Here is a 26,797-nt window from a genome sequence, read left to right as displayed (position 1 = left end):
TAGAAGGAAAATGATTAACAGTGAGAGAAGAATGGGAAATGAAATAAACTTGTCTGTATCTAGTCAGTAACATGAGAGTATCATCTACTCTTTGTATTCTCCCATCATGTGTATCAGATGAACTGGACAGCGGAACTATCTCGGTCATTGACTTCGACACCACGTCCATCGTGGTTCTCTGGGGTGCCGTTCCGGGCGTCTTCAACAGCTACATCATCCAGGCCGTGGCCGAGGGAGGAATGTCGCAGGAGAGCATCGTTGAGCGTGACGGCATCCTGGAGCAGAGCCTGGAGGGACTCATTCCAGGCCAGCTCTACAACATCTCCCTCATCCTCTTTCCATCTCAGGTCATCGTCAACACCATCTCACAGAGAACAAGTGAGAACAGTGCTCAAAGTGATCTATGTATAATGCAAGGGGGGGGGGGAGAGGGGCCCCAGTTTATATTTCTGGTGCCACGTCAGGGTTTCATCAGCTGACAAGCAAAAAAACAAAACAAAACAAACAAACCTTTAGCGCAATTTTCTGATACCACTTCCAAGGTAAAAATGAATTAAAAAAGTTGGGGCCAAAGTGGTTAGACCCTATGTATTCCTATGTATTATGCCAAAAAGGAGGGGGGGGGGGGGGGCTAGTTATATTTCTGGTGCCACTTCGGGGATTCATCAAATGACAAGGAAGAAAAAAAGCCTTCAACACAATTTTCTGGTGCCACTTCCAGGATATAAAAAAAGAAGAAGTGGGGTCCAAGTGGTTAGACCTATGTATTCCTTTGAATTATGCAAAAAAAAAAAAAAATGTGGGGGGGGGGGGGCAAGCGAATTATTAGCGAATGAAATATGTCATGGTTATTATCATTTTCTTGTCATGTCATGTTTTTGAAACGTGCATTTGTGATGTATGATTGTCTGTCTTCAAAAAGCTCATAGGGTACAATGCTTGGTTATGGAATGATAACATTACAAAATTTGGTTTTTGAAGATTCTTTGTGAGATCTACTGCAAAGTTTAGGCTCAGCCTAAAAGAGAATTTGGCTTGTATAAAACACCAAATCCCCACAGACCTCTGTCTCAGCATGTTTAGAGAAAAGTTCTGAAGAGGATTAGAATGAAAGTGCAAGTTGCATGAAGTGTTATTCAAGGCTACATTATAGATGAATGGGTCCATGAAAATATTCTATCCAAAAATATTTTCTATGATGCTGATTTACCTTTATTTTTCTCTCTCTATCCTTCACCTTCACAGCTCCACAACCACCGGTCAATGTCAATGGCCAGGCTCGGCGTGAAGGAGATGACTTCTCCATCATTATCGCCTGGTCATTCCCGGCGGTTTCAATCGTTCACAGATACGAACTGACATACAGCCCGGTGGACGGGGAGAGCTCTTCTACGGTTACGGTGCTTTCCGACACTTCGTTCTACATCTTCAGCCAGCTCACGCCATCACGAATGTACGACTTCACCATCAAGTCCATAGTGGGTGAAGGCAGGACTGAAACTGAGAGCTCACCTGTTGAACTATCAGTCACGAGTGGTATGTATCCTTGTAATATACGTTACCTCGTTGGGGACGGACTGATTTTTCTACAACACACATTTCCCGAGTATACTCAGGACTCGTCTTCAATGGGTTAATATCTAATGCTGATAGTATTTAGTTGTGTTTTTCGTATGTCGTTTCGAATGTTTTACACTGAATGGAAATTATATGGAAATAGATATGACATACATGACATGTGAAAAGATAAAGAAGAAAAGAAAATTAGCCTGAACAAGGAAGAGAGTTTCAAGCAATCTGAAAAGGAAAAAAAAATGTATGACAAAAAAGTTCTTGAATATAGTATTATAATGTTGCTATTATATATATATATATATATATATATATATATATATATATATATACCAAATTTTAGCATAATGTAAAAGAAGACCCGCTCTTTCAGAAAATACGAAAAAGTCAATTTCGGCTAGGTTGACCCATTTCACTTATTTTTAGTCCTCACGCAAAATCAGTGTGTGCGACTTTATGTTCGTTTTGAGGTGCACGGTCACAAATTACGCGTACGTGTCCATGGAAAATGTATTTAAAACAAATCCAAAGTGGTTAGAGCTACCTGCTTTCTAAATATGATTCTAACCATTCAAAGAATGTGTTGAATCCGGCTTAATTTTTATTTTTACCACTATTCATTTCTTTAGTAGGTTTAGGAAACTTAAAAAAGTTACAGTGTATTTTTTATGTAAACTCCAATTGTTTTGTTGATATGAAGAGTGAGTATATTCATTTTCTGCACATTGACGGGTAACCATACTTCCATTCTTTTCAGTAGGCCTATTGACTTTGTGTCCATAATTTCTACAGCTTCATTGGGTTGCACATACCTTCTGCAACAGTCTGTAATTTTCCCATTTATAATGCGAATCTGTGCATATGCATTCAATTGTTTCTCTCTAGTGTTTTTACTGTGTTTAATCCTACTTGTTTGATGTAACAGAATTCAGATAGGTAGGGCTTACTATGAATTTCTTGTTCTCCATCTATCTCACATTTGATGTTGCAACACGTTGAATGAGAATCCATGCCCAATTTACATTCTGATATTCTTAGAACTTGTATACACCATTAACTTGTGCAAACACCATTTGACTCCTGTTTCTTAAACCTTCAGAAAAAGATTAAAAATTCCCCTTTTTGGTTCACAATGTACATTCCAAATATGGAGAACAGTGGACAAATACTTGAATTCTTCTGCTAATAATGCCTGACATTATTTCGTTTTCAACATGATAGAAATAATTGACAATCAGGAATGCTTAACAAAGAGATTTACTTCTATCAGAAATGATGTTAAGTATACTTTACTTTGACTTCTTTTACAGCTGCTGCATCAAATGGCGAGCTGATTTTGCGAAGCAAGTCAACAAGCGAGATTATCGTGACTTGGGGTATTGACCCTAACAATATCCCAGAAGGCACCTATTTCTTCCGCCTGAGTCCTGGGAATGTGCTCACTCCAGTTGCCACAAATGTCGAGGATCGTAATGTGGCATTTACAGGCCTGAACCCGGCAACTGTCTACACAGTTACTCTCAGCTATAACAGTGCCCAACTGGATTCTATCATGGTTTTAACTGGTCAGTTACTAGTTGTTGCTGTCGTACACTTGATTTGTTTGATGTCAGCTAGTATAATGATATTTATTTTGATCAGACTTTGTGGATATTATGATAAACAAAGCATTTTTTACATTTGTTTGAAATCCTACTCATCCTTTGTTATCCTTTATTGGTCTCATGTTGCTGAGTTAGTATCTGAAAAAAAAAAAAACCCAACCCAATGATTATGCATTTTAATGTGTAATCCTTGAAGTTGTAAACACAATTTTAAATCAGTTCATTGTATCATATATGACTTGGATACATCCCACAAGGTTTATGTGACACTTTCAATGTGTAATTACCTCCGCCAAGGGAGGAGGTTATGTTTTCGTTTACTGTTGGTTTGTTCGTTCATTCGTTCGTTCGTTCGTTTGTCCGTGTGCAAAATAACTCAAAAAGTAGTTAAAGGATTGGGATGAAACTGGCAGGAAAGGTTGACAATGACACGAGTAACAAACGATTAACTTTTGGTAGTGATCCGAGAATTTTGGGGGAATTTATGAAGGATTTTGATATTTTGGCAGGTAGGGTCAATGAACTTGGGATTTCAGGCTGCGCGTATTTGAGGTTTGCATGCGCGCACTAAAGTGCGTGCTCTAGTTTCTGCTGGGGAGAGGCGCGCCGCGCATCTGAGGGTTTATGACGTAACAAAGGTTTTCTATATTGGGAAATCGGGTGATTTTTCAGTGGGTGAAAATCATTTATCTCTATGGAAGAGCAAGATCATTAGTGGAAAGTAACTGCTTGGCGGAGGTCTGCGCTCTCGGAGTGCTTTTCTAGTTGTGTTGATAATTCCCTGTAATGCTTGATTTGACTCTCCATAATGTGATTTTTTATGATAAGTTGTGGAATCTTTGCTTGACCTTCACCTCAGCTGTCATTAATTTTCACCCATATAATTGATTTATTTCTCTCCTTCTCTATTAATGCACACACTTTAGATCCCACCCAACCGACGAATGTGAATGTACTTCCCATTCAGTCAACATCAGCTACAGTCAACTGGGATTATAATAGTGGCCAAGATGTCACTCAGTTTGATGTCTCGTACAAGCCCAATGTGATGAGCCTCCCTTTCGTGGCAGCTGGCACTGTTGATGGCAGCACAGAGGTTTTACCGCTCACCGGTCTAGACCCGTCCACCGAGTACAGAGTGCGAGTCGTAGCCATGGTAACGATCAACGGCCTCTCTGCAATGAGTGAACCAGCAGAGGGTACATTCTCCACAAGTAAGATATGATTGGTTCTTTTGAGCATGCTTCACAAACTTGTAGATCAGAAAATACACTGTATTTATCATTGTCTATCATTTCTAAATCCACTTACAGAGTTAAAATAAGCTGTTCTGTAACATCTGGGTCCCGTTTCATAAAACTTGTTTTCAGTAATAACTGCCACATTTCTGTGACAAATTTGTTTTTAGCCAATCAGGTGCAAGGATGTCAGTAGCTTATGACAACTGTGACAACTTGTCACTGATAACAAGTTTTATGAAACAGGGCCCTGATGTGAGATTTAATAAGACCCCAGTACTCTGTAGAGGTGCATGATTTTAAAGATTTTCAAATGGTTTATGATTGAGATTTCTTGTCCAGGAATTTATGGCTGCAGTCCCAGTTTGAATGATATTTTGCCATTGTGACTCTATAAAGCAAAAGTGTCACCATGTGATTGAGGTCGTGAAAGCAAGTTGCCAGGCTCTGACAGTCACCATTGTAGGAACAGTCAGTGACCAGAGCTTCTCAGCCAATCAAAACCAAGGATTGTCCTGAAGTTGTCAGAGATTGACAACTTGTCAGGGCTGACAACTTTCATGAAATGGGACCCAGGGTCATTTAATGGTTAATAGCAAAACATATTGTCATCATACAAGTGAGAGACAAGTACATTCCCATTTCCAGGTTAAGATGCATTCATTTCATAATTATAGCTATGTGTATAAGAATAAACAAAACAAGAACTTCTTCCCATAAAACTCATTATATCACTCACAAAAAGGCTGAGGGAAAGTTATTCTCTGTTTCTCTAACGAATTGTTTTGACAGTATCCCTTGGCGAAGGAGTCATCGAGTTCCGAGAAGTGACTACCACCGTAGTCGAGGTCCTGTGGGGTACATTGCTCAGCGACCCTGATCTCTTAACCTATAGCATTGCAATCACATCTGAGCAAGGAGATGGGATGGTATGTATGTGTGGCAGACTGGTGTACCACACTTTGAATGGACTGGGAAGTATACATGTATGCACCTTATAGAAAGGGCATACGAATGCTCGGGGCTGGAATGCATCTGCTGAATCTGTAATAATTATGAATATTACATGTACTACTTCATTCAGCTTAATTCAGTGATATTTAAAGGGGAAGGCTAGTAACTGATCAGTGGGAATCAGTGGAAATGCTGGGAGATGATTGTTCCAATCCTTATGGGATTCATTCAAGAGTTCATTGTATATCTGTTGTGTGAAAATGATTTGCTTCAGAATGGTCTCATATTCAAGTAATGTGCAGTTTAATGCTTCCAGGTTAGCGTCCCTGGTCAGTGACGGAGCATTAATCTGCACATTACTTGAATATGAGACCGTTCTGAAGCAAATCATTTTCACACAACAGATATACAATGAACTCTTGAATGAATCCCATAAGGATTGGAACAATCATCTCCCAGCATTTCCACTGATTCCCACTGATCAGTTACTAGCCTTCCCCTTTAACTTAAAAATGCTGAAGAGACATTCGGTGGATTGACTAATATGTTGCTATGAGAATATACAGAAAAGTCATATACATATATGTTTATATAAGTATATACATGTATTTGAATATGAATATATGAATAGATACAGAAAAATTGAATGTATGTATAAGCTTAGAGTTTGATAAATAGAAATACAATCTTATGAAATCACTATTATCATACTTCACATGACAACAGTTAAAAAAAAATGGTGTTCTCTTGAAAATATATGATTTACTATATTTGCATATCATTTCAAGTCTTATGTCCCATGTTTTAATGACCATTCATTCTCTGTCCCTCTCTCGGCACTTTATTTCCTACCAGTCTCGCTTTGTCAGTCAGTCAACTAATAGGTTCACCTCAGCCAGATTTACTGGTCTCATCCCAGGCAGACTCTACACAGCACGGCTCAGCTACATTGGCTCGCAAAATAATGACATGAGCACAGCAAATGTCCGCACATGTGAGTGACAAAATATTTAAAGGCGATGCAAAGATGGTATACCAATATACTTTGCCTTTAGAGTATCTGATTAAAACTATGGGCATAGGTGACTCCAAAAGAACTATTCACTGAGGGGCGCAGCCCCGAGGTGAATAGTTTTTTTGGAGGTACCGAGGCCTATAGTTTTAGCAAGAAACCAAAAATTAAGCAAAGTGTATTTGTGCTGGATTTTGAATCAAAACTTGAAACAGAAGAAGGGGGAAATAAGGGAATATGCGAGACTAGAAGTTGTGTGATGGGTGCGATCTTGTAAAGGGACCCTGGTTAGGGCTACCTGACCCTAACTGTAAGAAGCAGCGCATGATGTCAAAACTGCTTTGTGATGTTTCGTTTAAAAAATGATACATTTCACAGAGTGACGGTATGATCAAAGCAATGCGCATTGTCGGAATTTCTTTGTGACATCACAGTTGATTTGTTAGAAATTGATACATTTCACAGAGTGACGGTATGACCAGTGCACAATGTCAAAATTGCTTTGTGTCATCACAGTTGTTTTTGTTAGAAATGTTACATTTCACAGAGTGACGATACAAACCTGCGCACAATTTCAGAATTACTTTGTGACATCATTTTGCAAATAGTACAGATAATCAATTGCTCATTTTCATGTCATAAAAATTACTGAGTTTAGATTTGTTGATCAAATTTGTCTTTTAATTCAAGTATACACGTATGTGAATTTATGTATATATAAAAATATCTAAGGCATAATTTACCATTTGCAGATGAAACAAAAACCAAGCATTAGTGCTTCAAAATAGTTTTGAAATGTGAGTTAGGGATAGGAACAACCACAGTAAAGATTTGAAACCGTATAATCAATGTTAAGTACTGTTAAATACACAAAATGTGAACAATAGTTGTGATAAAAATGTTTCCAGGTTAAACCGTCTACAGTTAAGGTTTATTGAGAAAAATACTGATATCTCTGCATATTTTACGCTTTATTGTGAAAATTGTATATGGTAGGATGTTTGGTGATGCAGCAGACCTATGCATACATGTATACATCAAATGTGATATCTTAAATATTTTTTTTAAATCACTGCTCCCGAAGGTAAACAGGGCATTCAATTCTATATTTGTCACTTCTATGAATTGTCTTTTCTCTTCCGTCATTAGATCCAGAGGCTGTGCCGTCTCTCTTCCTCACGTCTGGGGAAACGATGGTCCAACTCTCCTGGGTCCTACCGAGCGGTGACTTCGACAGCTTTGAGATCACCTACCTGAGGAACAATGCCCTACAGACCGAGACGACTTCTGGCAGTGACAACACGCTGACTGTGAGCTTCCTAGATCCCAACACGACCTACGAGTTTACCATCGTCACCTCGTCAGGGAACAGAAAGAGTGCGCCTTTTACGAGTTCAATAACAACGGGTTCGTACAATGTGTTTATTGCAAAAACCTTCATTGCAGTTACTTACATGCACTGAGAGTAATCTGTACTTAACACCTACAATGTAGTAAAATCATGGCAGTGTTAGATTTTGATCTGTGGTTGTTCAAAGCTGTGTTTTGTAATCTGCATACATCTACACTTTGACAGCTGAAGATGAGTTGGAATCGACAGAAATTATCTTCAGTGAAGCATGTTTTGTAATGGCTGTTCAGATGCTCGAGTATACATATAGTGAATGGTCACTAGTGTGATGGTACAAAATTTTGCACGAAGTGAAAGATAGGGGTGCTCTATTCAATGAGGCGAAGCCGAGTTGAATCGTGCGCCTCATCTTCCAACACGTGCGAAATCTTGTTCCATTGCACGAGTAAAGACTATTTGTTTTATGCAACACCTCGAACATCAACAGATGTGGTCCACACATATTCTTGAATTTAGCACAGAAATGGCAACCATTTTCTATGAAAGACAAATGAAGAGTAGCTGAATGATTTACCCATAATGGACTGAAACTGTTCTGTTCTAAAAGGTTGTATTCATCTTTCTCCTACGTATAGATGCCATCACATAAGATTATCAGTTGTAAAATCTCTTAGGCTTGGTGACTCAATTTCTTCTTCCAGTCCAGTGGGTCTTCTCTGGCACAAATGAACCTCCAAGGAGATTATGTGAAATATAATGTTATGTAATTGCTAATTGACTGCGGTTGATGATATGATTCATTGGTGTGATGAATTGTGGTGTGTTTTTTGTTTGTTTGTCTGTTTGTTTCTTTTTTGGCTGAGTTTGGTCTATGTGGAATGTTCCTCATGTGATGTATCGCTCTCCTTCATCTTGTATAGATGCCCTTAATGTGTATGAGATTGCAGTACGCACCGTGACAACAAGTGAGATTGAAATTGTTTGGGGACCTGCCCCAGGGGTCACATTATGGACCTTGAACTTGGACCCAAGTAAGTTTTTGTCGTTCTTTTTTTTTTTTTTTTTTAAAGAATACACTACCATTTTTTTTTATTAGGCACACTAAGATATGCAAAAATGAATACCTTGTTCAAGGTATTTTAAAATGTGTTTTGATATTTGCTTTTTTTCCCCCATTTTGCTGCTGGCTCTTGTGAATTCAGTACTGTCAAGTAAATAAGTTCTCTCTCTATATATATATATATATTTGTTTTCTTTTTAGTTTTTTTTTTTTTGCTTTACAATAGTTCACTTTGACATTGGCTTTATTTTACATGAGCTATAAGGAAGCGATTTATTGCCGTTACTGCTTTGCAGTATTTTAAACTGTTTTTTTTTTTCTCATAAAATACTGCTTTTCCAAATGGTGTAATTACTATACAGGTCAATTCAATTTCAGGAAAGGTGAAAATTCTGTTTTCTACCACAAATGTGTCTTTTTCAGCCCTGCAATGCTGTTTAAAGCCAACAACTATGAGGCTGAAGATTTAGTGCATTGAGACTATCCTTGGTTGTTGAGATCCTGTATTGAGAACCAATGGATTTAAAATCAATCTTGCTTTGGTCGTACGCACTGAGTCAGAATTGCCCCTCGTTTTCTAGAGATATTGACTATCCTCTGTAAATATCATATCATATGAATGGTGTATCAGTGTTTGGTGCAAAATCTGATGCTGCGAACTGAATTGATTTTGATTAATTGATTTCTTTGCTTGTAATATTTCAGCCGTGGGAACACAACTTTTATACACCACATCGCCATCATACAGATTCACTGGACTCACGCCTGGAGTAGAATACACAATCACTGTCAACAGTCCAGGTGTAGCACGCAATGTTACCCAGAGAACCTGTAAGTATATGAAATATCTTCTTTACTTAGTTTTGTACCTGTACCAAGTACTTTTTATGCCTCAGCCAGGAAGTGGTGCCGGAGGCATTATGTTTTTTATGCCTCAGCCACGAAGTGGTGCCGGAGGCATTATGTTTTTTATGCCTCAGCCACGAAGTGGTGCCGGAGGCATTATGTTTTCGGGCTGTCCGTCCGTCCGTCCGTCCGTCCGTCATGAATTTTGTGGACAGGGTAACTATCAAAACCTTTTGAGGTATCCTAATGAAACTTGGCATGTATGTGTATTAGGGGGTGAAGTTGTGCCTATCAACTTTTGGGTGCACATGCTCAAGGTCAAAGGTCAAAAGGTCAAGGTCAAATACATAGAATTTCACAATTTCCACCATATCTATGCAATGCCTGAAGATATTTTCTTGAAACTTAGTGTATACATGTATTACCCAATTAAGATTCTCTGATGAAAGTTTGGGTCATGAGGTCAAAGGTCAAAAGGTCAAGTAAAAGTATAAAAATTTCACCTTTTTTCTCTGTACCGTGGAAATTTTTCAAGGTATCTTCATGGAACATACTATATATACATGTACTGACTGGCAGTGATTATCTAGAGAATTCAGGGTTTATGGGGTCAAAGGTCAGGGGTCAAAGGTCAAGGGCAACACTTCGAAATTTTACTATTTCCCTCATGTTTATGCAATGCCAGCAGGTTTATTTTTTTTTTTTTGGTACACTTGGTGTATGCATGTATAACCTAAAAGAGATTTTCTGGAAAGTTTTGTTGTTGTTGTTGTTTTTGCCTCAAAGGTCAAAAGGTCAAAGATCAAGTGAAAGTGCTGAACTATTTTTTTTCCTCCATATCTCGGAAGTGGCTCAATTTATCTTGAAACGTACTACATATTTATGCATCTTCTGCCTGACAGTGATTATCTTATGAATTTTAGGGTCAAAGGCCATATGAAAATGGTAACAATTTACTATTCAATACAGAAATTGCACTTTTTCTCCATACCTTGAAAATTACTCTGTGCATAAATGTATGAATGGGTCAAAGTCAAGATAAAATCCTTAAATCCGAAATACATGCTCTCCTATTCATCCAATTAAACCTAGGTCAAGGAAGGTGTACATTCAACACCTTTGTGACAAACTTGTCATTGTAATATTTTACCAATTTTGTGAAAATGTAATCACACTTTGTCCACATGTACTATCTAGACCTATTAGGAGAATCATGCATTATGGCGGAGGCGTACCAGTCGCCATAGTGACATTTCTAGTTTTTCTCATTTTTGTAGTTTTAATATTACAATTAGGGCCCTGTTTTTCCATATTTGGTTAAAAATGATCAGTTGGGTGACAAACTAGTCATGATGAATTAAAGCTCATTCTCTTTTAATAATCACTAACACAGACAGATTACAGAAGTTGAAATTGATAGTTGTCAGTGTGTTTGTTCGTGTTATTGTGTGCACTGTATGTATGTGTCTTTATCTGTTACATTTTTGTAGATACAACAGAAAGCCATTTGTGCATCAAACTTATTTTTACATGTAAATGTTAAAGGTTGATTTGGGGCAGATGTGGCATAGGTTGAACTTGGTGAGCAATTGCATAATTGGAATCCACAGATACACTGTACTTGCATAGTTTGTATATTTGGTTGCTTATTAAAAATGGCCATATAGACAGCAGATGCTACCTGTAAAAATCAGTGCAATCTAAAACTGAATGCAACAGACGGCAGATCTCAAAAAGATAATATACTTCTTAGGCAAAATTTCTAGTAATATCTGAGCAATGCCTAAGTTCAAGAATAAGTGAAATATCTGTAGTCCCAGGCCCTGTTTTATGAAGAGTTAAAATTGATTATAAAATTGATTTCTATGGTACGTCTATGGCAGCCTGTGTGATAAGGAAATTTAAAATTTGATTATATCTTTTGATAAAACAGGGCTCTGATAGTGGTTGTCCCTCTCTCTGTCTTTCCTGGTCCATTTTTCCCTTTTGCCCGCTCATTTGAGTGACGTGAATGGTACTTTGAATAAGTTGCAAAAGTCATGAATAAATGTTCAAGCAGCTTTTAGTATTAAGTCAATATTTGTTTGTTTGTGGGTTTCTTTTTTTTGCATATCTTTTCAAAAATTTCCCCCAGTGCCTTACTCAGAATCACTGTTTGAAGAATGAATAGGATATTCATATCTCATGTACATGTAATCTGCAGGATATCACTTCTTCCACAGTAATGACGCATTTGAAACCAAATTTGGTAGGCATTATGGTCCTGAGGTATAGATGTGGAACACATAATTTTTGTGTTTGTCACACAAACCATTGCCATGGTAACCACAATTTTACCAAAACCTTGCAGATCGAATAACTTTTCCATCATTCAAGCAATTAAAGTCAAATTTAGTATGTATTATGATCTAGAAGTGTAGGTTTGCAAGACACCAATGTGTTAGTATAAGGAAAATGCATTGCCCATGGTAACTTACTCATTTTTGTATCAAGATAAACCATTCAAGCTATGAAGGTCAAATTTGATGTGTATGATGGTCTTTAAGTGTAGTTATGCAAAATGTCCCTTGTGTTTGTATCAGACATTGCGTTGCCATGGTAACCACACTTTTTACCCAAACCTAGTGGAACCAACTGTTACCACAGCACTCAAGCAACTGTGGTCACAAACTTGGTATTAACGTCATTGCCCTCATGACATCACATACTATAAAGCAACACTAGGGGCGGGGGTATTAATCACCTTCAGTCACGGCGATAATTCTAGTTTAATAATGAACAGTATTTGTCAGGCTTTTTCTATTGTCGTAATCGTAATAGCTAAACTGTGTTTGATTATTTTTCCATCCCATATTTCATTGAATTCTGGCAATACAGTCCCTGCAATGCCTCGAAATTTGATTTCGACAAGCATGCCACTTCAGCTCAACCTGCAGTGGAGTGCACCAGCCTTGGGAGAAGTGGATAGATATCGCATCACGTATGTCAGTGCTGGTGTCAGACAAGTTATTCCAGACCAACCTGCAGACACCACAACTTACAGTCTCACGGTACGTGAAATATTCACTTCGTCTTTTCAAGGTGGCTATGAGTATGAAAATGCATACATGTATATTGTATCTGTGACTGCAATGTGAGACTGCCAGTGACTTTAAGAGAAAACTAAAAATGCACATTTTAAATCATACCTTTTCCTAGAGATGAATATGTTGCAGCTGTTTGTAATGTACTGGGGGATTGTGTGCTTCTCTTGAACATTTAATTGTGAGTGCCTTGAGTACCCTGAGTGGATATGTTGCATTTTATGAAAGTCTGTATTATTATTATTTTTATCTCCCATGACATACACTACATAGTAGTGTCACATTTGAATCTACCAACTGCAGTACACCCATGCTATGATAAGTTATATGATGCACTTTATCCTCAGGGATGCATTTACAAATTTGCTTGTGTGTGTTTGCTTGCTATACCTACATATAGTGAGGGAATTGTTGGGCAGAAATAAAGATCTTTAGCTTTTCCTGAATCTTCATGTTTTCTATTCCATCTGTTACCATGTATTGCAACACTCAAATTTGAAAAAGGTTTCCTGAAAAATGTGGTAAATAAGGTAAAATACCTTTATGTAGCTAGAGTAATTGATTTCATGTATAGATTTTTTACCAATATGATGACGAATAACTCAAAAATTTGTAACATCCGCAGAATCTAGATCCAGCCACAGAGTATGATGTCAGCATCCAGGCCGTTGCTGGGGACCTTGTCAGTGAAGCTGTCTCAAGAACCCTGGAGACAAGTATGGAATGAGAGACTGTTATCATAATCCTCTACTTAACACAATGAAATATTGGTTTTGAAAGAAAGAAGTGTAAAAGGGGTTATTAATCGTGCAGGAGTTTGGGATGGTGATATACTCATGGTAGACTTTAATTTGGTAGGCATAATCCATGGTCAGTGAAGATAAATGAGAAGAAGAGTCTGAAATCTGACAAGCATTGCTATAGCAGTAAATTCTACCCTAGAAAAAAAAGAAAGGCTGTATAGAGATGGATATACATGTATATATTTATATATTTTTGTTTTATTTTGTTTGTTTGTTTATTTTTTTGTTGGGGGGGGGGGGATGGGGTGGGAATCAAAAGGATTCGTGGATAAGATAAATCTTAATACCATTAAACTGGGATCATGTACTTTAATGTCGCAACTGATTGACAAATTACCCTTCATTGACATAAATATAAGTACACTATTATTTGTCAATTACTTACCATAAAACAACTCAAAGCAATAAAATCCTTAATTTGAATGTTCCTTTATGAGAATGTGTTCTGCATGGAGCAAAGGACTGTTTTTTTTTCATATAACAAGAAGTAAACAGCTGTCACATATTTTGAATCTTAATTCAATCATTTTGGAGAGAAGCTTATCACTGTCTGCGACCTACACTGTGTCACAATATGCCCTGATAATTTTGTAGACGTTAAAAGTGAGAAAACCAGAGCGAAAACAAGGGAAATCTATATATTCCCTGCTAAAGCTCAAAATTTAGAAGTTTGATGATATGCCCAGATCATTTTAATCACTGTTAGATGAAACTTTCAGGCTTTCATTACTCTCTTGACTAAAAATAGTTTCTATCTCTATGGCATGCAATGCGCATTTTATTTGAACAGATTTAGCATGATAAACTATTCTTCTTTATTCTTCTGTAATGAAAACAAGAATATGATCAAAGTGACTATAGTGGATTATGCAATTGCTCATGATGATTAGCCATTTCATTTTACAAGCTGTGTACCACAACTATCCAGTGTGCACCATTTCACACATCATTCAATGTGAGGAAGTGTGACGACTGACCAATGGCTAGTAGACTATTAATGTTTGTTTTTTTATATGATTCTTTATTTAATCTATTCTCTCTCAATGTCACAGGTGGCCTCCAACCACTGGAAATCCTGGTGAAAGAGTCTACAATCAACTCCATCACTGTAGTGTGGGGTATGGTGACAAACCTAGAATCCCTGCAGCCACTGTCCAGGTACCAGCTCACCATCACACCACGAGATGCTCAAACACAGGTATTAAAGGATATTAAAGTCTAAAAGTTTTCAGGTTATTTATCCTTGTTTTTCAACAGATATAACGTGCATGTGTGTAGGCACATTGTATGTTTATTTGCTTGTTTTTTGTTTTTAATTTACAAAAATTGTATCTATATCACAGCAAGTATGAGTGCCAAGGCTGATATATACACCTGTACAAGTACTATTACAAATGAGAATAGAGTAATCAACTTCATCTTTTAGAGAAAGTAATAAGGAATTAATCTTATATTTTTGATGCATTGAATGAAATGAAGATATGGAAATGCATGTATATCTGTATTTAGAGTTTGGTGATTCTTTGTACAAGTTTGCATTTTTTTTTTCAACATTAAATTCACCTTAGCTCTGTGAAATGTAATGATTATTAAGAGGAATTGCTTAACATGTACAAAGCTGTAATTATTAACTTATATTTAACTAAAGGTATAGAAAAGCACTATCTTCAGAGCAACATTCATAAAACACTTTGAAGTATGATGTAAGATTAGGTATATACGTACACTATATTTGTACAATTGATATATCTTATGTGCAGGAGAGCTGAATATTTTCAGAGCAACATTTATAAAACGCTGAATTATGATGTAAGATTAGGTAAAGATCAGGATTATGTGTAATAGTCACTAGAGCTGGATATTTTCAGAACAGCATTCAAAAGACTCTATGAAGTACTTTTGTACATGTATGATGTAAGATGAAGTGATAGTGAATACAGCCCTGTATGTTACATACTATATTTATATATTTTATTTTCAATAGTTACTAGAGCAGGATATTTTCAGAACAGCATTCATAAAAGACTCTCTGAAGTACCTGTATGATGTGAGATGAAGTACTCAGTAATAGTGAATATGTTTAATATGTTTTTATATTTTACATGCAATAGTTACGAGAGCTGGATATCTTCAGGGCAACATTTAGTGGACTCATCCCAGGCAGGGAGTACACAATCACTCTAAGTGTGACCCTCACTGATATCACTCCTGCCTCCATCAACCAATATACAAGTAAGCAACATTACAATGAATCTATTTTTGATGCATGAATCTGTGTTGTTTTATAGATGTATGTCATATAATTATATGATTTGTCATATGTCACTAATGTAGGTGTCTGTTTGCCTTGCATAGTAAAGCAGAGCTTTCAAGTCTCCCTGAAAATGTCAAAATCTGTTCATGTTTGAATAAGAGAATATTAAAATCTCTGTGATTTAGGAATTATTTTAGCCCATTGAAATGCATGTACATGTAACACACAGATATCTCCCCAATTGCTGAGTGGAATCTCCCCGATTTGGATGTGGGAATGTTAGCAGACCTGCTGGGTTCCGTGTCATAAAACTTGTTATCAGTGACTACTGTCACATTTCTGTGACAAATTTGCTCTTAACCAATCAGATGCAGGGATTTCTGTAGCTTATAACAACTATGACAACTTGTCACTAATAAGAAGTTTTATGAAACTGCGTCCAGGTAAAGTACTGTGATAGGATCACAATATTCACGACAGAAGCTCATCTGCTAAAGATGCAAAGCAAATTTGACTATTGGTTATTTTTCATCGCAGTCAAAGGTCAATTGCAAAATCCCATGCTTTCCTTTGCATGTTTTTATGCTTTTAGTTTCTGCAATCAAAAATAATGATTGATATTTTCATAACTTCTATGTATAAGTTATACATATTTTGTTATTAATTGAAAGAAGGTCACTAGCTAGTAGAATTAATATCAAATTTATCTTTGTCATAAACCTCCTTTCAAGGGAGAATAGAGCACTGATATACTTCCATGTATTCAGATCAAAGAATGAAAGATGTGACTAACAGCTATTAGGAGTAATGTGGCAAAGGAGTTTTGTGACAAAGACACTGAATTATAAGGTACAGTTGTAAGCCACACTTTACATAGACTTGTAGATGATGCCTATAACATTGTTTTTACCGAAGATGACGTTGAATAACTTGGCCTTTTCTTTTCATAATGACAGCGCCGAGACCACCAGCTGCTTTTGCCCTCAGTCAAGCTGGATTCACCCAGCTGAACCTGGCTTTTGGTGCCCCTGATTTTGGCTACTTTGACTTCTTTGTACTGGAATACCAACAAACAGTGAGCTCTTGTTTTTGCAATGCACTGTTCACATTATGACCATGTGTTCGGGTGTAGAAGAGACATATCAATGCCACTTTGATCCATTCTAAGACTATTTGAGGCACTGCTGTTATGATGCTACACATGATATAACTGTTTTCTGCATTACATTTATTGAAATAAGTGTTCATTTTCATACAAAATGTTCATAGCTTGTTCATGAAAAATTAATGTAGCCATGTTATTGCACTTCAAAAATCATCGCACTTCTTCGAAAATACCAAGTGTTGTCAGTATAATTCAATAATTTTTTGATGATATGTGAATAAAAGAAATCACTTTGAGCATTACTTTGATTTTTAAAAAAAGATGTATCAATGTAAATGGTCATGACGTTCATGGGAAAATGAAAAAAAAAAAGATCTGTCACAATATGTAATGTTAAATGTTTTAAGAATTTTGAAGATATTAAACAAGATCTGTGCCAAACCAAAACATGATTTGAATTGGCACATAAAGGCTACAAGCTGTTATACATCTGTCAAAAATGAAGGACTTGCTGATATGCACTGTATTATATTTTTTGAAATCATTTGTGATTCTGCAGACTTCTTGCAGTGGATGTCTTCTGCCAACTTCAACAAGGATTTCTATGGATGAAAGGGCTTACAATGTGACTGAGTTAAGACCTGGAAGTTCGTATGATTTCAGCCTATATGTCCAAGCAGGAGATGAAAGTAGTAGTGTATTACAGAGAACATTTGAAACGAGTAAGTTGTGCTGCCATTAGAACATTTTGCTTCTGCTTGTGGACTTTAGAATTTACTTGTACAGTTTCCCCAACTGCACTAGTGAATATACCAGTTTATTGAATTATAAAACAACAGCCTTTTTCACAGCATAAAACTTTTGTGAAATGCCACTGGTATCCTTTGCATTGTGTAGACAAACACTTTTGCATGCATTTTGATTTTGGAAATCTTGGCTTTTCATAAAATTTGCAAAAGATTTATAAAATGCATGTGAAAATTTCTGGTTTACCAGTCTGTAAACACACTCACACATTATGATTGCATGCTTAACCCGTTGAGGACTAGTCCCGAGTATACTCGGGCATGTGTGTATGGGAAATGCGTGTTGTGGCAAAATCAGTCCGTCCTCAACGGGTTAATACACACACTCTAATATCAAATATGTCGGTAGATAGATGTGTATATAAATTGCATATAGAAAGGAGAATTCTATGTTGTATCTTTGATAGCTCAGTAACTAAGCACATTTTCAGATTGGGCTTTTCAATTGAATTGTTGCAACATGTACGTTGTAATTCATATAAAATAGGAGGTATAGGAAATCAAAACAAACATTCTTTATATATATATATATTTTTTTTTTTTTTCTTTCTTTTTTTTTTTATATGTACATAATTATATTTCATATTCTATTTCTGATTGTCATATCTTTCAGTCCCAGTCCCAGCCCTTGAGGTTGTGGTGACTCAGACTACCTGCGACCAGATCACCATTTTCTGGGCACCCTACAGTTCCGCTGAAAATATATTCTATGACATAAATATCCAGCCGGAACCACCAATACAGTTACCAGTCTACAGGGTTGATACCGATAATACTTTCACCCAGCTAATGGCTGCGACGGAGTACGTTATCTCTGTACGCGCCATTGGAGGAGATTTGGCATCTCCTGTTGAGTACCAGGACGTCACTCAGAAAACACGTAAGCATCACAACAGTAGTCGTATTAATATATCTGGCACAAAATAGGAACATCTCTGATATTGCATGTTTATGTATAGCTTAACTTGTATTACTGTTGACACGATTACATATGAAAACTGCTGATGGCATGTGTTTAACCCATTGAAGACTAGTTTCAAGCATACTCAGGCAGGTGTCTGTGGGAAATGTGCTGTGATAGCAAAATCAGTCCATCCTCATATGGGTTATAAAGTAGTGATGAACCATGAGACTGTATCTGTTGTTATTTCTAGTAAGTGCTTTCCTAGTTACGTTTCTGTATCACTTTGTTGGGATAGAAAAGTAACCTCAAAGAGACAAAATTTGTGAATTCACTGCAATGATCTGTGATTTTGGTGGAGATGATGTAGATGATAATAATAGAGCGATACGATCCCGAATGAGATGATGCTTTCTGAATTTCTGTCAAAAATTTAATATGGGGTCATATCTGTGTTGCCAGTAATGGCAACCATTAAATAGATGCAATTGGTGGTTACTTACAAGTATCTTGTACGGTCTTTGTAAAAACAGTCTGAATATGACTGGTTTTAAAAGAAAACGTGTGTTGCAGTGAATATAGTCCTGACTTTGTCGATCACATAACATTTTTGGGTCAAAACACAACCATCTGCAAGCTGAGAGTATTGAACAATCAGGGTGACATGAAAAATGCATCAAATTTAAATGTATGTTGAATTTCATGTGTATGTTTCATTGAATGAGGGAAATGTCAGGATTTTCTTCCTTTCTTTGTTTGTTTATGTATGTATTTATTTATTCTTTAATCTAATTACTTATTTACTTATTCATTTTATGTATACACACATATGTATGTATGTGCATGTATGTTGATATGTGTGTATGTGTGTATGGATGCATCCATATATTCTATTGTCTATTTATCTTTTGTACTCATTTATCAATTCATTCTTTCATGTGCTTTAATATTTACCTTCTGCGAGGTGGACAACTGTGTTGTTACATAAAATGAGGATTCAAATGCTACACTGTACAGTATTTGCAAGTAGGATTATATTCTGTTGTTGTTGACATTAATGCCGTGTTTAAAGGTTGTTACAAATATGAGTATACTTCATATTCTTTGCATATTTCCTCTATCAAACTAACTTGACCTGCCAGGACCAAACGGTGCAGGCAACATTGCAATAGTACAAACTACAGCCACCTCCATTGAGTTCAGCTGGGAGCCCGCTGCCTCTCAGGTGGACGCCTACCGCATCACCGTCAGGGAAGAAGGGGGTGTTGAAACAGTAAGTGCAGTCGCCACCTAGAGAGAGAATGGGAGATTGGCATACCTGGTATCCCCTTCATGTACAAACTAAGTAGCTTGTTGAATATTGGCATTGCTTTGGCATAAGGAATAGGTGCATTATGTAAGGGCTTTATTTCATTGCCTATCAGAGCCATCTACAAAATTTGACTGAATATTTTACCATATACTTTATGTTTGTTCTATGATATATAACCTAGTGACTAAAACTGCTTGAATAATGCCCTAATTTGAAATATACCAAACTGATGAGTTGGAGGGAATGTTGCAAATTGAACAAATCTTATGATATTGAAAAAGCCAGATGAAAAGGTCATGTGCATTTTGTACTTATATGAGTTTTCTTCATAAGATTAAGAAGTATCACCATTTAATTTGTATGTAGTTATTAGGACGTGTATTTTCTCAGCAGTATGTTGATGATCTTGCTCTGTATATTCATATTTGCTCAACTGCCATTTTCAATATTTTCCCTGTACATTGTCTGGCAGACATTAATAATTAATATGTAATATGCATTTAAACACCCTCAGCTGTTAGCAACAAGAAGCTCCACAGAGGAGCGGTGCTACGAGCTCTCAGAACTGGATCCCAGCACGGCCTACACCATCTCAGTCATAACCGTTAATGATCTTGACACTCCACAAGAACTGGAAGGATGCGATGTGCAAAACATCACTGTGAACACAGGTAATATCAAATAATATTCTTCTCTTGTACCACAACATGCATATTAGTTAGATGTGAATGGCAAATGTAAATGCAGTCACATTCCATGGCATTTGTAGATTTACCTCAGTTTAGATTAAATCTTTAGCATACCAACACCCAAACTAGGCATTGAAAAGCTAGTGCACGGTTTCACATTGTGCACGCACAGGTACACTTTCTTTTTGGGGCTTTCAAATTCACTGAAATAAGCATCTGTGATGTGATGATTATTTCTGTAATCCTTGTAAATGGCACTTGCCAGCACGTCCACCTGACAGCAACAAATTGATCATTAAAGCTTATAAATAAGCAATTAATACGGTAATAATCTGAGCATTTTGTAAATGCATTCTATGCCACACAATAAAATGCTCCCCTATGTGTTCATGGATGGACCTTTCTGGTTACCTAACCTGTGCAAGTTAATTCTTTGTTACAACATGAACTCCATAAATTGTTATGTCGGGCAAGCTTATTCATCATGCCACTTTAAAAACGAGTGAAGCGCCTAACCAACTGTGAAAATAATAAGAAGGCCAAATATGCTTGTGAGCTGATTGAATGAAATGGTGTATTAATTGGAAAAGTTTTGGAAATGCTAGCAAATATGTTCCTTGGAAAACAGAGCAAAAATACCCATTTTAATCATTATTATTATAATATTCATAATGATGATAATAATAGTAATAATAATGATAATGATAATAATATTCATCATCCTCATCATCATCATAATAATAATAATATTAATAATAATAATAATAATAATAATAATAATAATAATAATAATAATAATAATAATAATAATAATAATAATAATAATAATAATAATAATAATATAATAATGATAATAATAATAATAATAATAATAATAATATAATAATGATAATAATAATAATAATAATAATAATAATAATAATAATAAAATAATAACAATAAGTAGCAGTAGTTGTTGTTTATTACTATCATTATTATTACTATCAGATGGTTGAGATAGAAATGCATTGTCTTATAATACCACAATATGTCGCCATCTTTAAAATTGATGAAAGCAGCCAACCAGAGTGCAGTGAAATGTCAATGTGTAACATGTCCTTTAATAGTCTCTTTGGTCTTTTCACTTTACAGACACCATAAGTGTTGGGGAGATTGTCGTCACAGCCTTCACCACAAACTCCATTGCGGTCATCTATGGTGAGAGCGAAAATGCCGACGTTACTGGCTATCAGCTGCAGATACGATCATCAGCCAGCAGTGCGGTTCTCCAGATGCGGACTCTCACCCCGGCGCAGAGCCCTCGTGTGACGTTCAGCGGCCTAGTCTCCGGAGCCAACTACGTCATCACCCTCACCATCCTTGGCTTAGATCCAGCCACCAGTGAGAGTTCCATCATGCAGCGAACGAGTGAGTCTCAATTCTTGTCTCTTTCTTTCAGTTACTTTATACACCATATATGTATATTCAGTGAGTCTAATTTTCGCAAATCGGAACTTCCCTACAATTTTGTGAGTGGTTAAATTAATGATTGTGGGTGATGGAGTACAGTAATGAATGGAGAAATGTATGCGTGCAAGTCACATTCATGTCGGGATGGGAGTTAGTTTTTTTTGTGTCTTTAAATTCGTGAATAGCACCCTACTCGTGAAAATGAAAACCTCACAAAATATTCAGATATTCTGTTTATCTATACACTGAACTTTTGGGTCTGTCATCTGGAGTGAGATGCAAATCAATTTTGTTTTTCTTTTGTGTTAAGTAAATTAAATAATTACATATACCCATGTACCAACATAGAGAGAAATAGGTATATGTACACATACTGCATAATCATCCCATTGTTGATCACCCTTTTGCACACCTATTTTACACCAGTAAAACTGAAAATTATCCATCAGACGAGTACTACTCTTGTTTCCAAATTAGAAACTCTGATCACTTGATTACTGCCAGTATTGTATATCACTGCCATATACCCCCATGCCATATTTGGTGTGTGCTCTAAAAGCCACATTTGTGCACAGATTTCATTCAAAATTACTATTTAGCTGAATCTTTGCAAAATTCAGCTATATACCCATGGTTGTAAGTGACACTTGTGACAGTGACTCAATTGTTGCTAAATAGATTTATATATTAAAACGGGATTTAGAGGTCTGAAGTTCGTTATCTCAGGTTCCTGTGGTTATGATGATGCTGCCGCAGTATTTTCCAAGTTACTCAGAAAAACTTCTCTCAAGATATACATTATATCTATATTTTTTGTTTTAGTCATAGCTGGTTTGCTGTACCTTCTCTTACAAATTGTTTTGGCTGACCATCATGGATTGATTTATATGGCACCAACTTTTCCATGTCATTTCTGGTGAAAGAAACAGAATTACTGAGGTCAGACCTGCCAACACTGTCTAAAGAAAAATCTCTCCATTGATTCAATAAGCCGATGGTGTGCAGCACAAGCATCCTGATTTGACAAATGTCAGGGAATGTCATCACAGAAAGCTTTTAAGCTGACATTCAGCAGAAGGTAAAATACATTTGGATGATTCAAAACCAATGACCCACCGTCCTATGTGTAAACCAGTTCATGATAATTGAATATATTAAAAAAAAAAAAAATAACAGACGGACCATCCATAAACATTATGCGAGCTGTGACACTTCATAGCGGAGGCATAGAAATGTTTTGGAAAGATGCCCTTTGTACAGTTAGATGAAACTGTTCAAATGTTTAAAGGAAAGGTCTCATTTTCTGTGTTCATTTCTAATCCTCCTCCATTACCTTACAGGACCTGTTGCACCTAGTGCTGTGCAGGCTCTGCTACCAATGGTCACATCACTAACTATCACGTGGTCGCGACCTACCGGCATATACGAGAACTTCCTTGTGGATGTGAGCAATCCTGAAGGCACGATGCAAAGCAACATAACCCTTGACGCCGAGCAGTTTCAGCTTGAGGTCATTAACCTTCTTCCAGGAACAAGCTACGGCATTGAGGTGTTCTCTTCAGTGGGCACTGGTGACGATCTTATCCTAAGTGTACCACAGACAACCACGGGAACCACTGGTACGTATTAACCTATTGAAGACTAGTACCGAGTATACTTGCCCAGGTGTCTTTGGTTACTGCATGTTAAAGCAAGATCGGCACATCCTCTGGGTTTAATTCCAAATGCAAATGAATGTCAATACTCATATCTTATACATTGTACAAGCACATCCAGATAGTTCAATACTTGCATATAGAATAATGTAGCCTGATAAAGATCTAAAAACATTCAGCAGAAGATAGTTCATTTGTAGCTAGTTCAGTGTAGAACCCTTCACAGGATACACTGAAAGACATTTTCACTTTGTTGGTTTATCAACGAAGCGTTCTTTTTGAATAGTTTATTGCTCACTAAGTGTTTTGAAAGCAAAATCTGTTTATGAGAGATTGTCTAGAATATCCCTATAATGATGTAATATCACTAGCGAAAATAATTCCCAAATGCATTTCAGTGTGATGAAGAAGCTGCTTGGAAAAAATGTATATAAAAAAATGGAATAAGTGCAAAAACTGTGGTGAAGATGGTTAACAATATATTTAAAAGGCTTCTAAAGAATCTGTAATAGTGCCGACAATGTGATGCTATTTGTTTTAATTTGCTACAAAGCTGATTAAAACATTTTAAAGGGATCTTTTTCAACATTGCTTTCACTTGTCAATATCAAAATTAATTGTATACAGATAGTAAGCTGAGAATTTTTAAAATGGTGGCATGTGACTGAATTCATAGAGGAATATTCAAGCTTAGTAGCAAAGGTCCAACATTTGAACTCTATGCGATACTGCTTTCCTGAGAAATAAAACTGTATGTCTTGGTTTCCTGAGATAGCACTTTCAAAATCAAGGAATCATGGAAGAGGTTCATCTGATTGGTAATCTCTATTCGAAGCATATTTCATTAGTTCACGATCATTGATTGATTCTACTTTTGTGAGCTTTTGCCTACTGTTTTCTGTAGGCTTCATCAGACTGGCATTGACTAGTCTTAACCCGTTGAAGACGGTTTGATTTTGCTACAACACGCATTTCCCATAGACACTTGCCCGAGTATACTTGGATCTCATCCTCAACGGGTTAAATGGGGCATTGGCAGTCCTGCAGTCTGAGAGAATGGGAAACAATGTACATGTACTTTGAAGATAACATGTATTGCTCGATGTCGTGATTCATGTAGTGCTCATGATTACAAGGTGGATCAGGATCCGAGGCCCTTCACATCCAGCAGGGATGTGAGCACTCCATGAATGGTGGCATGGAGCAATACAAGTTATCATCAACATAAATTCCCACTCTCTCAGACTGCAAGACTGCCAATATCCAATCTTTTACGAGTCAACACTGCTCTGAAGAAGCCTGTTGAAAACCATTTGCAAAAGCTCACTGTAAAGTCAGACTTTTATAGTGAACTGGCTGTAAGAAATTAATTTGCTTCTGAATAAGGAATCGTCACTTAAATCAGTAGTTGTAACGCAGCTAAAATCTTTCAGAAAAGTCTGGGCAAGGCTTTGCCACCATGATAGATGTGCAAAATAAAACCAGTGATCATGACATGACTCAAATGGTTCCTTCCCGCAGCCTCCCTTGGACCACTGGAGGTGATCTCTATCGGTCGGACCAGCGAAACTCTGCGGGTGGCATGGGGGGCCAGCACTCGAGACAATCCCGGTAGATACCTGGTGTTCTTCAACCTGCCAGGCTCCACAGATTCCAACCCGAGACTCGTGGAGGACCGAGATACCACGAGGGGTAACCTGATTCCAGGGCAGCTGTACCAAGTGGTAGTCCAGCTTGAAAACTACCCCAGTGATACTGGTAGCCTCGACATCAGGACCAGTGAGTCAGAGGACCATCTGTTTTCTTTTAATCACTAAATTTGAGACCTACTTTAGACTCGGGACATGAATATTGAGTCCCGAGACTGATGTAATCATCTTCTCTTTCAGAAGTGCATGTACATGTAGTACAGGAAAGTTCAGTAGTTTTATCAGTACTTTTATAGGGAAGGAATATTTATTGTTTGTTGGGGGACCCTGAAATATTATTCTCCTCTCTGTCTTTATGAGTTATATTTAGCCAATAAACCTAGGTTTGTTTGTTTTCTGAATTTTCTTGTGAAAGTGACTTATGTATGAGAACATGATCAATCTTTTTTTCACTTTTTAAGTAAAATCAATCCCATTTCTAACTTGGAAATTGCACAAAGTATGTACAAGATATGATTGAATAAATATGATGGTAATGATATATCATGTGTGAACATACATATGTTTAGTTCAATGCCCAAAAACTTAGGATGTCATTCATTATATTTTTGGGGGTTGATTTTTATAGTTCCAAGCCCAGTGCAGAATCTGAGAGTGGATGGTGAGCCTACTTTGGTGTCACTTGGGGTTATCTGGGAGAAACCTGTAGGGAGCATGTTTGATGGATATGCTGTCTACATTACTGGACCTGACAACGTACAGACGCTTGTTGCAAGGATTGCTGATGTTGATAACACTCGCTATCAAATCGAGGTAAGTACATTGGCCTAGGTTATATCAGGAATTTTGTGTATTGCAATATTTGAAATGTTATATTCCACATGGACAATTTTCATGACAATGTGATATGCACTATCCTGTCACAAGTGGTCTGTTTTATCAAGATTTTATCTTGTGTGAACATGACATGAATGCTCAATGTGTGATTTTCATTTCACTGTTTTGGGTTTTACAGGGAGAAAAGCAAAACAGTCTCACCAACAGGCCACTTCTGTAACTGAAACTTTTATTTCATTTTCACTATTCTGTTGCATATTTGCATTCTTTGACAATTAGAACTACAATGTATTTAGCAAGTTCTTACTGGGCTGGTGATCTAAATGGATTTTGAGAGACTTGAATAATTCTGTTTCCTATGTTTCCCCTCTACTAAAAAGGAAAGAAAAAAAAAGAGAAAGAAATTGCCGTAAAGAGTACAGAAATGTGATGGAAACTCATTCTTAACAACTTTTACTTGGGCTTAATATCTGTGAACACCATTGTTGCTAACCAAGCTTGCACCTGGTTCCAACCCAAGCTATAAAGACTGAAGGCATTATCACTTTGGTACTTTATTAATGCAATTAGGAACAAGAGATTGCTAACTGAACAAATCAACAAATATAACATCGCTG

At 36.8% G+C, this 26,797-nt stretch overlaps 1 protein-coding gene across 1 annotated transcript in view; it reads left to right on the top strand.

The window, feature by feature from the left end:
• LOC140228924 (uncharacterized) overlaps positions 1 to 26,797 on the top strand; it is a 160,034-nt gene that overhangs the window by 40,124 nt on the left and 93,113 nt on the right. Inside the window, exons 28-44 of the mRNA XM_072309190.1 lie at positions 118 to 378; positions 1,246 to 1,536; positions 2,883 to 3,137; positions 4,103 to 4,390; positions 7,530 to 7,757; positions 8,652 to 8,762; positions 14,867 to 14,928; positions 15,635 to 15,755; positions 16,734 to 16,852; positions 17,442 to 17,604; positions 18,302 to 18,568; positions 19,732 to 19,862; positions 20,416 to 20,572; positions 21,722 to 21,997; positions 23,380 to 23,658; positions 25,216 to 25,473; positions 25,972 to 26,156. Of these exons, the coding sequence (XP_072165291.1) occupies positions 118 to 378; positions 1,246 to 1,536; positions 2,883 to 3,137; positions 4,103 to 4,390; positions 7,530 to 7,757; positions 8,652 to 8,762; positions 14,867 to 14,928; positions 15,635 to 15,755; positions 16,734 to 16,852; positions 17,442 to 17,604; positions 18,302 to 18,568; positions 19,732 to 19,862; positions 20,416 to 20,572; positions 21,722 to 21,997; positions 23,380 to 23,658; positions 25,216 to 25,473; positions 25,972 to 26,156 (3,452 nt within the window). The remainder of the gene's footprint in view (positions 1 to 117; positions 379 to 1,245; positions 1,537 to 2,882; positions 3,138 to 4,102; positions 4,391 to 7,529; positions 7,758 to 8,651; positions 8,763 to 14,866; positions 14,929 to 15,634; positions 15,756 to 16,733; positions 16,853 to 17,441; positions 17,605 to 18,301; positions 18,569 to 19,731; positions 19,863 to 20,415; positions 20,573 to 21,721; positions 21,998 to 23,379; positions 23,659 to 25,215; positions 25,474 to 25,971; positions 26,157 to 26,797) is intronic.

This window comes from Diadema setosum, chromosome 5, assembly GCF_964275005.1.
Source record: "Diadema setosum chromosome 5, eeDiaSeto1, whole genome shotgun sequence".
Lineage (NCBI taxonomy): Eukaryota > Metazoa > Echinodermata > Echinoidea > Diadematoida > Diadematidae > Diadema > Diadema setosum.
The sequence above is the reverse complement of the archived record's forward strand: the minus strand, read 5'-3'. Positions and strand labels throughout refer to the sequence as shown.